The 16,453-nt window shown below is 40.5% G+C and overlaps 1 protein-coding gene across 3 annotated transcripts; it reads left to right on the top strand.

Annotated features, from left to right (window-relative positions):
- The first annotated feature begins 9,269 nt into the window (after positions 1 to 9,269).
- Positions 9,270 to 15,904, top strand: LOC149224370 (cyclin-dependent kinase B1-1-like). Of its 3 annotated transcripts, none has more exons than XM_089383530.1 (9): positions 9,270 to 9,295; positions 12,455 to 12,664; positions 14,520 to 14,646; positions 14,725 to 14,786; positions 14,951 to 15,062; positions 15,179 to 15,272; positions 15,402 to 15,471; positions 15,567 to 15,705; positions 15,812 to 15,904. In XM_089383530.1, the coding sequence occupies exons 1-9, from the start codon at positions 9,270 to 9,272 to the stop codon at positions 15,902 to 15,904; spliced, it is 933 nt and encodes a 310-aa protein (XP_089239656.1). The 3 variants fall into 3 exon arrangements, with proteins under 3 accessions (XP_089239656.1, XP_089239657.1, XP_089239658.1); XM_089383531.1 differs by lacking the exon at positions 9,270 to 9,295 and adding an exon at positions 13,241 to 13,276 and having other exon boundaries at positions 12,468 to 12,641; positions 14,548 to 14,646; XM_089383532.1 differs by lacking the exons at positions 9,270 to 9,295; positions 14,520 to 14,646 and having other exon boundaries at positions 12,468 to 12,659.
- Positions 15,905 to 16,453: the final 549 nt, after the last annotated feature.

Here is a 16,453-nt window from a genome sequence, read left to right as displayed (position 1 = left end):
TTTCAACAAACTGATAGGGACAGAGGGAGTATCAGTAACACCCTCAATAATTGGAGAAGAAATTTTTCGAATCATGATTTTCTAAAATCAACTTGGGCCCTAACACCAAGCTTCATCATATGGAATGTTTGGAAATAGAGGAACAAAAGGATTTATAAGGATGAAAAGAATCCTCCACAACAACTGCTGGAGCTGATCCTGAAATAGCTGAAGGAGATAGTGAGTTCCTCTATTCGCAACTACCCTAAAAATCCTCCCTCAGATATAGATAAAAAAATTCTTAGGGAGTTGGGTATGCAAGGAATCACTCTTCAAGGGTTAGAAAAAAAAGGTTATCTCAAAGGACACGAAGAATGATTTTTGGTAGCCTCCCCCGGAAGGATATTTGAAATACAACATTGATGGGGCTTCAAAAGGAAACCTGGGAACTACTGGGTATGGAGGAGTCTTAAGGGATGAAGAGGGAAGTATCATCTGCATCTTCCAATGTCACTTAGGTACAACCACCAATAATATGGCTGAGCTAATGGCTTTGGAGCATTGCTTAGAATTCCTGAGTCAAAAAAACTGCTCGAATGTAATAATAGAACCAGACTCTAAATTTACCATCAACTCGGTGAAAAGAATTAGTAGTGGAACAGCTCTGGAGAAAGTCTCCAAAAACTGGAAACTCATCTGAGTTTTCCAAAGAATTTGGGGTCATGTCCAAGGTCTTCGCATTGTCAGTTTCTACCATGTTCGAAGATAGGCCAATAAGCTGGTGGATCTTCTTGCCAACCAAGGTGTCAGCTGCATTCAAGAAAGGGTTTCGATGGAGTGGTAGGAGCTGAGATGGAGCAGATTGAGAGAAATTTCTTTCGAGCAAGCAAAAGAAGACAAGGTTGTGTTTAAAAATAAAGCCATGGAGGTGAGCTCGAAGCGTTTATCCTCTGTATGCATCTAATGTTTCAGGAAATCTATTTTTAGGTGGGGGAAAAACCACTACTGGTTGCAGAAAATCCAGGGATTAGAGGAACGAACATCATTGGGTATCAGATGGTTATCATATGGTCAATTAGGGGGAGTTCTAGGTTTAGGTGAAGGAAAAATAAATGTGGAACATGACTCCAAATTTTCTCGCAGCAGGCTTACACAGAATTTTGGGTTTCGGGAAGTAAAACTGCTTCTTGGGTGGTTTTTCACTGATTGCACCGCCCTCAAACGAAAACTGGTTTTGCGATTTTGGACCGATCCCATACAATGTTCAACACGTGGCAAGGAGGTGGTTTCATATAGCACCCTCCATCGCACACTATCATTCGGTCATCTTCATCGATGCGATATCAATATCATCAATTGGATCTCGAAGCGGGAATCAACAGTCATGATTGCTCATGTTGTTTTATGGGGTGGGAAAGTTATACACCAGTCAATTTTGTTGAACAATCTACTTTTTGGTCATCGAAGTGGGTACGGAGTTGGAAAACTCAGATTCTTAGGGCTTTTTGTGGGGTCGGGGTGCAAAAGATTCCAAGAGTTTTCTTTTCCCTCCAAACTCAGGATACAAAGGGGTTCGTTGTCCTCGAGTTATGAGGTTTTCCTTATAAGGCCAGATATTTAACCTTAGGGAGCTAGCTTTTTAATTTTTTTCCTGTTTCATCGGCGTCAAACGGACGTGTGTAATTATTGCAAACTAATTTTGGCTTAATGAAATAGAAGGACCAACACTTGCTTAAGCAAAAAAAAAAAAAAAGGACATTGTCTTCATAAAATCTAATGAAAAATGAGATCTAGGAGAGGGAAGCAATGATAAAATACCAAATGTATCTCCTAAGTTCAAGGAAAAGAAGGTGAAGAAGTGGAATGTTAAAACTAGGATACCAGAAATACGAAACAATATGGTCTCCCAACACAGAAATATCACATGAAATGAGACAATCTACAAAGATATTTTTTCTTTAGAACATACAATGTTCAATTTCCTATTTGAGAGGGAAACCTCTAATATGCAAGTGAACATTACAATTGATAACTCAAAATTTGTATCGGTAGACTACTATTGTATTTGTGTGTGCCTCTCAGATCGACCACTGGGCAGGGTGACCTACCCAGACCCCGAGATTACATGGTCATTCTCATGCTTGTAGGTGAACTTTGTTCAAACCTTCACCCTGGTCTTCTCACGGGACAGTAACCATGCTCTCCAACTGGGATAAATTTTTTTTTGGCACACCAGTATGTCTAGTAAAGGGGTCTAGTCCATCTCACTAAATGAATCTGGGAAACTGATGCTCTTTGGAGCCAATCTTAATGAGACTGTATGGAAAGTCTTGAATTGCCAACTGAACCTAGATGGGTTCTCAGCTTGTGACAAAGTAGCACATGTTTCTTATTTCTTGAGCTCGTTCTCACCTCTAGGGGTGTTTGTTTTGATGGAATATGCATTGTTAGGATTCGTGTGTGTAGTTGGACATAGTTTTTTTCATTGTGGTTAGTCTATATCATGGTTAAGGGCATTATAATGTCAAGTGTCCCTTAGAAAAAAACCCTTCTTTAGTGTTCTTAGAGATGGAGACCCACAACAACATGTTGAGAGGATAGTAGTCACACTAATTTCTGTGATAATTTCTTTGTCATATTATTACATTGTGAAAGAGGTATTCTATATAAATGATCAATTATTGTAGGCTCTATGCATCCCATCCAATGGCTAAGTATGGAAAATCATTTTTCATTATTTTATATTTTCATTTATGCATTTTCAACAATTTTCACTTATTTGACATATTGAAAGGAATTTTACTGATGTGAGAAATTAAATTCAAAACATAGTCACAAGGAATCCACTTTTCTAATTTTATTAAAATCATTAAAGTTGAAGTGATTGATTTAGTTTAGGATTGGAATGTTTTATTATTTAAGTTTATAATTATTTTAATTTGGAAGTATTTTGATAATAAATTTAGTATTATGAGAAGTTTAAATAGTAAGGAAATTATAAAATATATTTATTAAATAGTAAAGGGATAGTTATAATTAGATACATTTCTTTATTTTTATTAATTATTGGAAAATAAGAGAAATGACTAACATGTAACTAACAAAAAACATTTAATTGTCATTTGTGCAATTCACTTAAACACTATATCAAATAACTTGTCAGGAATATTTTTTTATGATCTTTACCATATTGTTATATATGTCTTATAATATGTATTTCTTTTTAATCAAAATGTGTGTTACCATATTCGTTTTGAGGAGTTACCTCCAAACCTGACATGGTATCAGAGCATAGGTCACAACCCACATTTTTTGCTTCCTTCCTGCCCTTGTAACTCCTTCCTTCCTGTTGGTATTCAAACTGCTAAAAGGTTGATTTGTTGCACTGAGGCATTACATTACCTCTTGTGACAAATACAGTGCGTTTTTGCATTGAATAATTTGTTTCCCAAAGTTGTTGTGGTAGGTGCATTGAAGCTAGAGGAGAAATAGCATGCGAGTAGTGAGCATAGTGGTGTGATTGTGGGAAGAGTGTTTGAATGTGGTTTCCAGTGACTGTGTTCAACTTTGTTGCCTTGTGGGTCTCACACTTGGTGCCTCTGCATAGTTATCAGTGTTTTTTTATGACATCGTGGTGATACCACCATACCACTACTCCTCTACCATATGACATCGTTGGTGAAATCCATACCATCGTTCACCCATCGTGGCTCTGTTATGAAACCAGCTCAAGAAAAGATACAAAAGATAGATCAACACCTTAGAATTCAACCTCTTCAAGGGGGCAACCTCCTTTACATTACATAAATGAACAATTCTTAGCTGATACAAATGAAAAAACCTCCTTTCTATATATAGGAGTCTAAGGAGTCACAATATGATCCATCTGACCTAACAATAATAATATAAAGCCACAAAAATAAGGGCACTGCATCTCATTTATATATAACACTAGAGGTAGTCATTACAATGGTGGGAACATTGAGCCACATGAAGGAGGTCAATGTTTTTCAAGATTGATCTTGATTGTAATCACATTTCTCACACAAGTGCCTCAAACAAACTTCAGTTCCTGATGGAGCTCAATTTTTTTCTTTAACACCTATCAGAACTTCTTAAGTGGTCCTAGGATTTTGAAAATACTTTTCCCTTGCACCTAGCCATCTGATCAACCATTAGTCTTTAATACCATGTTAGAATTAAAAAGAGAAATTAACTATTAGAAAAAATTACTAGCAACAAAAGAGAAGACATAAACACAATTATCTGCAAAAACCCAAATATTTGAAAAACTAATTAATAAAATATTCTACGTATCCCTTGGCCAAAACTAGCCAAGCTTGCCAAATGAGCTTACACTATTCACATCCCTACCCCCTAGCAGTGAAGTCCTCCCAAGCCTTTTAAAAACTTCATTACATGCAATCCATGCTCAAGTAGAATCGTTTTTCCTGAAATCAACATTGTTTGAACGAGGAACTTTGACTCGTTCACTATGTTTACCTCACACATACAACCTTGTCATAGCAACCCCCAATCCAAAAGGGAACTTTATCTCTTCTAACCTCTTGAAAAGTTTGTGTTAGTAATGACATTTATTTTTTTTCTAAAGTTCATGAAATATCATAACTGATGAGATTTATTATTGCAATGCTCCTACTTAGTGATCTAAGAATAATAAAGTGGTCTATAGTTGTATCATTTATATGAAACCCAACAAGGCTTTTAGCTCCTTTATTATGGCTTTATATCCATGAGCTAGTTTTATTTTCCAAATTAATTCCATACATTTAGGACGAAGTGGGGCCAATCATAATGTCCTTATAATTAGAGGGAATGATTTTATCCCCACATTTAAGAATGTGTATGACTAGGATTTATGTCTAAGGTTTAGGAAAACCTTGCTTCACTACAAAATTTAAGAGCTTGTGTGTAAGGGATGACAATAGTGCTTGCAATTTTAAAATTTTGACGTTCACTACAAAATTTAAGAGCTTTTGTGTGTAAGCGATGGCGGTAGTTCCTGTACTCTTAAAATTTCATAGACTTCATTGTCCTTCATTTTCTTAGTGATATGTCACTTAACCCTAAAATCTATGCCTCTTGAAGAAAATATTTCACCCTTTACAAGAACTTTTGAAATACATAGATGCTATTAAGAGATTCATGGAAATTCTTAAGAAATGAATTCCACTCCATTAAAGAAAAATTATTTAATTTAATTTAACAAATTAGAATTTTCTTCCAAAATATTTCACAATAGGGTATATCAATTTACAACACTTACTCAGAAATTATTATCACACTTTTGTTTTTAATAGAAGACTTTAGAATGATAAACTTAATAAAAAGAATCAGGGAGATCGCTTTAATGGAGCGCATGCGTAAGGGATTAGGCTGAAGGGTACTTGGTGTCGACTGCAGAATCATAACGGCTAGGGTTTACCATTCTCGATCTGTCTTCACCGTCACGGTCACAGCTCTGGGTCTATACTGCTTCAGCATCTCCATTGGATTCTCCACCAGTCGTTTTCGATCGTCGTTCAAGAGAGAGTTATGGCTGACATGGAGCTAGAAGCGGTGGACTACACGACGGATCCTTCGCCGAACAAAGCTATTTTCGGGAACCCTAGCTTTGCAGCCCGCTCATAGTTTGCGCCTTCTACATCTTCGACAGCCCCGGACCTGCCGCAGCACCCGCCCTCCGTCTCGCTGACAGTTCATCACCCTCCTCCCACCTCTGCGGGATCATACCCTATCGAATCTCTGCCATTTGAGGTCCCCCCTCTCTCGCCGGGCTCTCTGCATTCCTTGGCTACTCATACGCCCCCTTCGCCCTCTTTTGATCCGCTGGCCCCTCCCCTCCTATCGGTACCCTCCCCCCCTCCGCCGGTGCCCCCTGCACCTTATCCCTCTTCTTCGGGAGTCCGTCCCTCCGGCTGTTTCGAAACCCCTGCAGTCAAAGTTAGGCCCGCAAAACCCCCATCTCTGGATGGTATTACCAATCCCCTGGTCGACCATCCGTCGGCGCCCCGCACCTGCAAGAAGAAGATCAAGTGCGTAAAGGCTACGGCCAAGGACATTTCCATCAAGTTCGACGAATCAAAGCCACTCGGAGACTACATGGACATAGCCAACACTGTGTTGGTAGGGCATGTTCGGGGAAGGACATACTCGGTGAAGCGACTCACTCAATGGGTCAAGGAGATCTGGGGTGGTGTTCTTTTCGACCTACCTGTGGTCCATGTCCTCCCCAGAGGATGGTTTTCCCTTCATTTCTCCAAGGAAAGTCAAACTAATCTGGTCTTGGGCAGATACTGGCATATTGAAATGGCCCCGGTCCTCCTTAAGAGATGGAGCCCCCTCTTCGACCCAGAACGTGAACAGATCGGAGCCGGACCAATTTGGGTACGCCTGCCAGGCCTACCACTGCCATTTTGGGCTGAAGAAGTATTCATTAGGATCGGAAATGCCCTGGGGACTTACCTGGATTACGATCGCACATATGTTGAATCTGGGAACCGAACCCTAGCGCGGATATTGGTCCATCTTGACACACGTGAAGGACTCGAGGAACAGATCACTCTACAATGGGGAAGGTGCATCAGAGTGCAGATATTGGACTATGAAGGAGTCCCCTTCCGTTGCAGGCGATGTCACAAAGTGGGACACCTCGCGAAGGACTACCCACTCAACAAGAAAGCAAAAGATACTCCGAGAGGCACCCCGGCTCCAACCAGGACAACATCTCCCATCACCTCTCGCCTTACCTCTTCGGGACCACCTCCACCATCAACCTCTCCTGTGGTTGATTCGGGACTTCGGCAACCCTCACCGCCAAGGACCAGGGCTCGCTCAGCAGCAGAAGCTGGTATGGTCTCGGGTACCTATATCCCTCCCCTGTTTTCTTCTATTGATGTTATAAATGAGTTTGGATCCTCCTCACAGACTTCCATGGTTCACTGTGAATTATCATCTCCCCCTCTTATCTGCACCACTGATCCCATCATTTCCACCTCCTCCCCCGTGGTTAGCCCCTTCCTGTCTCCCCCGGATCCCTCCCCACCCCATTCATATTTTCTCCGGTCCAAGACTCTAGCCAAAGAGCCTCCTATCAGCCATTCGGGTCTGGGCATTGCGGTACCTGAGGGGGGATCATTGAACACCAGAGGAAGAAAATCCCATCTCTCAAAGGCTATTAAACGAGTTGGGGCAGAGGTTGTATCAGGCCGGCAAGCGACTATTGACGGGGTCCTTAGAGCAGGACACACCCCGAGAGGTGTTCCCCCATGAAGTGCCTTTCCTTTAACTGCAGAGGTTTGGATAGTTCCTCCAAGAAACTAGCCATGAAGCGGCTCATTGAATCAGAACCTATCGATATCATCATGCTCCAAGAGACACTCTGTTCTGTTGATCAGATTACTCGAGCCATGCAAGCTTTGAACCCTGGCTGGATTTTCTCTGCCATTGATGTCGTAGGTCGATCTGGAGGCCTAGCCATTGGTATCAACCCTCGCTCCATTAAGGTGGACTCGACTTGGGGAGGATCGGGTTTTCTAGGGCTTGATATATACTCTGCTGAACTTGGTATGAACCTTCGAATTGTCAATGTTTATGCCCCCTGCACCCAGAGAGAATCTTTCTAGCAGCATCTTCTACATCTCACTATGATAAACGAAGACCGGGTCGTTATTGGAGGAGACCTTAATTTTTCTCTGGGATTCAGGGAGTCATGGGGCTCGGCAGCTCAATTTGACCCCATTACCGACTACATGACCAACCTGCTAGAGCAAACAAATTTTATGGATATACCCATGCAGAGAATTCTTCCCACATGGAGGAACAGGCGGGTAGGGGATGTTGCACTTGCCCGCAGACTTGACAGATTCCTTATGAAGGAAACACTCCTTCAGCGTTTGCAACACTACAAACAATGGGTTGGCTCGGGGGGTTTGTCGGATCACACTCCAATATACTTGGAGATTCAGGGTCCTTTCAAGAAACCCAAGGCACCTTTCAAATTTAATCATACCGAGCTAAAGGATCCAACATACGTCAAGATGATATCGGACTACTGGTCCTCTCACCCTATCAATGGCACAGAATCTCTTGCTAAAGGGTTCTGCAGGAATCTCACCGAGATTAAACATTTATCTATTGAATGGGCAAAGGAGAAGCAGGCCCAAGACACTGCATAGCTTACCCAAATTGAAGATGAATTAAGCTCTCTCACCGACGAAAGGGGGTTGGGGTTCATAACAGCAGCAGACAAATGCAGGCTGATTGAATTGGAGAATCAAAAAGCTAAGATCCTCAAAGAGAGAGAGGAATCCATTAGACTGAGAAGTAGGGCTTTATGGATTCAGGCTGGAGATGAAAACTCGAAGTTCTTTCATAGTTTTGCCAAGAGCAGGAAAGTATCAAGTACTATCTGGAAGATCCCTACCCCGGATGGTGATATCGCAGATACTTTCAACAAGCTCGCTCATCTGGGCACCACACACTTTAGGGAACTATACAAGTGTCCCCGTGAAGTAAATCTACCTGATATTATTAATGTGGCAAATCACTTCCCGAGATTTGTGGAGGAAGAAGATGTGGAGGCTCTAAATGATCCGGTCTCGGCAGAGGAGCTGGAGGGAGTGCTGAAATGGTTCAAAAAAGACAAGAGCCCTGACCTGGATGGATGGACCATCGAATTTTATTTAGCCTTCTATGAGGTCCTGGGACAGGACCTGCTGGGCGTGGTCGAGGAGAGCCGGACTACGGGATCCATCTATCATGCCATCAATTCTACTTTCATTGCTCTTATCCCTAAATCTGACTCCCCTGAATCTTTCGATGATTACAGGCCTATCTCCTTGTGCAATTGCCTCTATAAAATCATCTCAAAGACCATTGCAAATGGACTTAGACCTATCCTCTCTAGATCCATTGCCCCGCAACAATTCGCTTTCCTTGAATCTAGGCAGATTCATGAGGCCATAGGTCTAGCCTAAGAAGCTATTCACTCCATATGGTCCAGGCATCTTAAAGCCATCCTCCTCAAAATTGACCTCTCAAAAGCCTTCGACCGGGTCAGTTGGCTCTATATTAAAATGATCCTTATCCACCTGGGTTTTCCTCATGCCTACATCTCATGGATCATGGCATGTATATCCTCCCCCACCTTCAGCATCCTCATTAATGGCTCGGCCTCCCCCTTTTTCCATTCCGAAAGAGGACTGAGACAGGGTTTCCCCCTATCCCCCCTGCTCTTCCTTCTGGTAATGGAAGGACTTAGCCGCCTCATGAACTCTGCAAAGAGAGCTGGAGATGTTCGGGGCCTCCACATATCCGACCTATGCGCTCTCACTCATCTGCTCTTCGTGGACGATGTTCTCATCCTCCTTGATGGTAGTGTTCGAGACTCACGGACTTTCTCAAAGATCCTGCATCTTTTCTCTACTGCTACAGGTATGCTACCAAATCAGTTGAAATCAACCATCACTTGCACTCGCACTTCAGTACAGGAATCCAGGCTAGCCCAGCAGGTATTCCCCTACAATGTTCTCCATCTTGATAGAGGTCTCAAATATCTGGGATTCAAACTGAAGCCTTCTTGTCAAAGAATAGCTGATTGGGTCTGGTTGGTCGCCAAATTGGAAAAAAGACTCTCAGGTTGGAGCTTCATATTTCTCTCTAGGGCTGGCAGATTGGTGCTCATTAAATCTGTATTAGAGGCCACCCCGGTTTTCTGGATGGCACTTGCGTGGATACCAAGGAATATCCTTGGACGACTTCAGCAGCTGTGCAACCGATACCTCTGGAATGGGAATCAAGATAAAAGAATATTTTCTTGGATTAGCTGGAAGAAAATATCTTTGCCCAAAAAATGGGGTGGTTGGGGATTCAAAGACCTTCCTGACTTCACTATGGCTCTTGCTGCTAAGATGGGATGGACCCTATTAACCAGTCAAAACCTATGGGCACATGTATCCTATCACAAATACATCTGGCCCCAGAATATTATGGATTGGGCCAGATTACCATCTTGGTCATCAAAGGGATGCTCATCTATCTGGAAGGCCCTGATTCATTCTCTTCCCCTCATCCGAGATAATCTTGTATGGAGAATTAATGATGGTACGTCGGGCAGGATAGGCCTGGATCCGTGGATCAACAGTGGGGGCAGACACAGCCTCAATCGTGACCTCATTACTCACCTACATAATCGAGACATTCGGAATTTCGCCCATATCGCCGATCATCTGCGCACAGACATATTTTCCCAAGCTTGGAAATCGGCCCAGCAGCTCGATCTCCCCCCGCAATGGCACCAGGAATGGAGTGACTATATTATTGCATTATCTGAATCCCATATCCGCATCAAACAAGGACCCGATGAACTCATTTGGTGTAAGGCGGATCATGGTATATATGCTCCCAAGTTTGGATACAGAGCACTCATCGCTCACAGAATACCCGATACAATTCCTTCGTGGTGGCATGTCATTTGGAAGTTAAAGGCCCCACCTCGCTCTAGACTATTTTTCTGGTGTGCCCTCAAAGGCATCGTCCCCACAGGCGAACATCTTACTCGCAGATCCATCTATGGTCCCTCCTGGTGTTCATTTTGCAAGGCGGCCTCTGAGACCTCGGATCACATCTTTCTTCATTGCCCGGCTGTACACTCACTATGGAGCAACATTTGCACACAATTGGGCATAGCAGGGAATTGGAGGGGAGATGATCTCTCGGGTGCATGGACTGCATGGAAGCTCAGCCACCCGGGCTCCAAACTCTTAAGCCTTCCCCTCGTGGCAACATGGTATACTTGGCTAGCGCGGAATCATGTCATTTTCGAGGACCAAGCTGTATGTTGGCCCCGGACAGAAGCTACCATCATCGTCGTGTATCAAGAATTACCCGACCCTCCCCCCCCCCCGAACCAGGTCGATTCAGGCACTGCCCACTATTGACAAATCGACCCCGTGGGCCTTCTTCGATGGGGCAACAAATCAAACGGGTTGTGGAGGTGGATTCGTACTGCATATTAACGAACACCATAGATACCTCGTAAAAATTGGATTCGGCAGAGGATCTAATAATTTTGCTGAGCTCTCTACCATTCGAAATCTATTGCATTTTGCTTTATCTCATCAGCATACAAATCTTAACATATTTGGGGATTCAATGTTGGTTGTAAACTGGATCAATAATGTCTCTACATGTCATACACACACTCTCAGCGATATATTAAATGATGCTCTCACTCTCAAAGCAGCATTTAATCATTTCTCTTGTTTACACATTTACAGAGAACATAACAGCGAGGCTGAAAAACTATCCAAAGAGGCCTCGATACTACCCAGAGGCAAATGGCTAATTGTGGAGCAGAAAGGGACTGAAGAACACAGGTTTTATCATAGGCCATCCATAGACCAGAGAGAACAGCGGGACAACAGTCCCGATAACTGACAGTTAATGAAAGTATTTTTGTCATGATAGAAATTGTACATAACTATGGTTATATTTTGTATGCAAATGGATCCTATGCGATCCCGAACAGGAAAAAACAGCCTGACATATGCATGTAACTAGCTCCTTTTTTGTAATATGCTCTGATATAACACCCTGCGAGGTGAATTTTGTATGAACATCACAACAATGCCAAGGGCATCTACTATATGTAATTTTCTAAGCTTAATGAAAATTACTGATATTTCCAGTGGAAAAAAAAATAGAAGACTTTATATATAATTACTATATTTAAAAAATAACACTTTATCAATGTAATCTCATAAATAAATACATGATGTAAAGTATATAAAATTCACGGTCAGAGCAAATCCTCATTGGCAACTTATAATGTTGACTTGTACACATTGAACTTATAAATGTAAATTACAAAAACAAATTATATAATAATTGTAATTTGTAATATTAAATTTATTAAATTACCCTTCCTTAAAAATCAATATCACAACTTTAAAATAAATGTTTTTTAACTCATATTAAATATATATCTTAAATTTGTTTTAAAATTTATATTTTTTTAAATAGAAAAATAAAAATTTTACGATCACATTACTTCCCCAAATAATGGTTTAGCAGCCCCTTCATACAAATTACGTTTACGCTAATCAAGTTAGTTAAATGTTAACTATAAAAGCCCATTTATTCGCCTAGTCAAAAAGGGCAAAAATAACGTCTAGATTTATAACCGACCATTATAATGCTCCCCTAATTTTGTAAAAGTTGGTTACCGTTGGAGGGAGATTTCAAATTTAAATAAACATGGTTCGTTGAACAAATCAACGGTTACATGGTAACCATATAAATGAGCTGACTAGCTTTAAACGTATTTTATTGAATCACCCGTGGATTGGAGTCCAGAGAAATATTCTGTGATCGCGGGTGAGAAAGACTCATTGCAAAGGGGCGTCTGAAGACATCGGTAGTGTATCTCTAATTCTCTTTTCGGCAATTTGCTAAATATGTCCTCCATGGATAGGTTTGAGAAACTCCAGAAGATTGGAGAGGGCACTTATGGGAAGGTGTACAAGGCAAGGGACAAGATCAGTGGTCAGCTGGTCGCAATCAAGAAGAGTCTCATTGACAGGCCGGATGAAGGGATTCCTTCGACCTCGCTTCGAGAAATTTCCATCCTGCGATTGCTCGCCAAGAGTATTTATATTGTCAAGTTAGTTATTTTTCGTGCCTCTGAACCGGATTTCTTTCAGCCTATTGCCGATATTTAGCAACTACTGATTAAATTATTTCAATTATGTTTTGCATGGCATTTGAATCTTTACATTTGAGGCTTTACATATGCTATTATTATTCTATCTTTTTAGCCTATGAAATGATGAAAAGGACAGTAATTTTTTTGTGGTTTCAGTTCCAATAGTTGCTTTCAAATGGGTGTTTGCTTGTTCTGTCTTAATCGATATTTTATCTATTTTGAAATTCCACGCGGTTCATGTGTGCGCCTACTAACTGTGCGTTAAAGAAAAAATATTGTCTTTTTCCCTGGTGCATGTTGTGGTGGTGCAAGCATCTGGCAGAACGAAGATATATATATCTCCGGGCTCCCAACTTTTCTCCCCTTACGATCATCTCCACATTTTCTGGTAGGCTCTTGAATTTCTACCAAAAAGACCTTCGCTAGTTATCTCTACCATCATCTTCAGAAGACAAAAGGAGTGTATGTTGAGGTCGTCAAAAGTGTGGTGGAACTAATGGCCGAAAAGACACAATTAGCACAGTATTAGCACAGCAACACACAGGAGAAGTTCGGGTTGTGGGCATAGTTGTCTTAGTTCGGGTTGTGGGCATAGTTGTCTGAAATCTTGGCGAACCACCACGCACAGAAACTTGACGTTTTGTGTTTCGGAAGCCATGGTGTGTTCGGGAACAATCCAACCTATCCTTCTCAGCGGTCAGAGATCTCATGCTCATCGTAGTCGTTATTGTCATTGCGCGAGAAGGCGACCAGAGGGATGCCGTGCTCACTGTACAGTATGTTGAAGTTTGAACTGCCCGGTCGTCCCCAGATCTTTGGCAAGAGCCTTGGCATTCACCAAGGCAGTCGAAACAAACAAACAAACAATTCAAAACGCATCACGTGCAGTGTTTTCAAGGGATTAAAACTGAATGAGATAAACTAATAAAAGTTTCATATGCAACAGCTACCCTCGAAAGATAAACTAATAGAAGTTTCATATGCAACAGCTACCCTCGAAACCCAGACGTATGAACTGGTAATATTGAGCAATTATTTGGCTGGGCCCTGCAGGAGTAGGAGGTCGAGATTATAATTCAAGCATGCTTTGTCGAAGGAAAACCTCCATGTTCCCTGCATTGACTCTCTGAGTTTATTTTGATAGCTGATTATTAGGAATCTGACGGACATGGGTCTTGTCAAATATTTGGTAATCAGCATTTGACATAAGGATGACCGCATTGACTCAATAAACTGAAATAAAATACAATGGTCATCTAGTAAGAAAGATCTAATTTAACCTTCACAGAAGTTGCCGGTGAAGTTGTAAGATTGATATAATTAGATTTAATTTAACCTTTACAGAAGTTGACGGTGAAGTGGGGCCGATGGGCGCCGAAAGAGTTGATTGTAAAAGTGAGCTCTTTGGGAAGGCCTTGATTTGCTCTCTAGATAACCCATCCGATAAAAGACGAGTCCATGCTTCTGCCAGCTTACGTTTATGCTCTTCACCAATGGGAGCCGGAAATCCCGTCTCAATTGGATTTGTCCACGTGCTCTCAATTGGATTTCAGTCTATTCCCTGTACTTAGCGACTGGAGATTAAATTATTTCAATTATGCTTTGCATGGCATTTGAATCCCGGGACTCTGAAAGTACCCTCACCCCGATGATTTGTTGCATCACCCGAAGGCTTTACTTATGTTATTATTATTGTATCTTCTCGATTTTATTTTTATTTAATCATTATCTTAGTTATAATGCGATTTTAGCTTTAGGCCTGAATATAATTCTAAATTATTGGTTCACTAAGGAGTTATATTGGGAATTTCAGGTTGCTTTGTGTGGATAATGTGATGGAGAATGGAAAATCATATCTTTATCTCGTTTTCGAGTACCTTGACACAGATCTCAAAAGATTATTGGACTACCATCATCCTCTCTCACCAAACATTATTAAGGTAATTTTTTTGTGTTTTCATTCTCATTATTCCATTGCATTGACATTTTTGCAAAGATATATGCATGTTGATGTACAGAGCTTCATGTATCAACTATGCAAGGGGGTAGTTCATTGTCACTCCCATGGTGTGATGCACAGGTGACAAATTATGTGTTGTACATATTACAAATTTATTTTTAACTTCTACATTCATTTATATTATGTTATGACATGACACAAATTAAGATTTCTTGAATTTAAACCTTTGGGGTTATGTGAGTTCAAATTACTTTGGAAGATTGTCACGAATCGATTTTCTTCAGGGATCTAAAACCACAAAATCTTTTGGTTGAAAAGAGTAAAGGCCTCCTTAAAATTGCTGATCTAGGACTTGCGAGGTCATTTAGTGTGCCTGTGAAGAGTTATACCCATGAGGTTTGTCATGAAATTCTCTCCCATTCTATAAAGCGGGCCTCATGTGTTTTCTTGCTATTTAAGTTGTTTTTTATTAGTTAAACATTTTGTATAACATCCTATTTGTATATTTGCAGATTGTCACCCTATGGTATAGGGCCCCAGAGATATTGTTGGGATCCACCCATTATTCCACTCATGTGGATATTTGGTCTGTTGGATGCATTTTCGGTTAGTGAATAAATATTGAGAAGGGTGTTTTCTCTTTCAGTTTCTTTCCTAATCTAGTTGTCGTAATTATTCCAATTTTTCTTCCAAGAAATTGATTTGATATAGAACTTGTTGTCTTCATATTTTTAGCTGAAATGGTGAGAGGACGGCCTCTTTTCAATGGGGATTCAGAAATGGAACAACTACTTTGTATCTTCAGGTATGGTTGTGAAATGGTTTGGATTTTTTCTTAACTCCCTTGAATCTCATTAAATCACATAGAAAACTTACTTCAATTACATTTCTGAGAGATAGGTTGTTTGGAACCCCAACTGAGCAAATATGGCCTGGAGTTAAAAGTCTCAAGGATTGGCATGAGTATCCTAAATGGAAACCTCTGAGCCTGGCTTCGAAAGTTCCAAATCTATCTTGTAGTGGTCTTGATCTTCTCAATGTATGTTCTTGGATATCTCTCAAACCCATGATATTTGTCACATCTTTTGAAGTCTTATTGACATTGAACATATTAAGACACTCACAAATTTCATAGTGTTTTGCAGAAAATGTTGCAGTGCAATCCCGCAAAGAGGATTTCAGCAAAGGCGGCCCTGAATCATCCTTATTTTGATGATCTAGACAAAACCCAATTCTAAGTTTTGATATATCAGTATTTGTGCTTTTTAATGAAGTCATCTTGAACTAGTCTTTTCAATGGGTAAAATTTATTTATCTAGACTGGATATGGATATTATATCTTGTGTTCGGAAAGGAAAAAAAAAGTTATGGTTATAGTTGAGGGTACTCAATATTTCATTGATTTGCTCTTTTATGACATATATTTCTCACTCATCACGATCCGATTTATTTTGACTTTTGTTTCCCAAATGTTGTGTGATATGTTAGTACTAGTATGTTTCCGTTAATTTTACATATCGATGGTTAAAAGATACAAGGTGAAAAATTGAATGGAATCTCTTTCTAATGAGGAAATATTTGAAATTTATATGTGACATACATAATTATTTCCATCAAGTTCCGAGTATTTTTTATTACATGTATATAAATAAAAGGTAATTACTTTTTTTTCGCTCTAGTTTTTCTGGTAAGACTACATTTACTTGTTAATGATTCATAATTATAGGTATTTGTTATAATGACTCAATAGCTAAAATTCCATTTACTTGTAATGGTTGTAGCCTATC

This window comes from Pinus tabuliformis, chromosome Q (assembly GCF_031772625.1).
Source record: "Pinus tabuliformis cultivar Carrire ecotype Pingquan chromosome Q, CPIR1, whole genome shotgun sequence".
Classification (NCBI taxonomy): domain Eukaryota; kingdom Viridiplantae; phylum Streptophyta; class Pinopsida; order Pinales; family Pinaceae; genus Pinus; species Pinus tabuliformis.
This window is presented reverse-complemented; position numbering and strand designations above follow the sequence as displayed.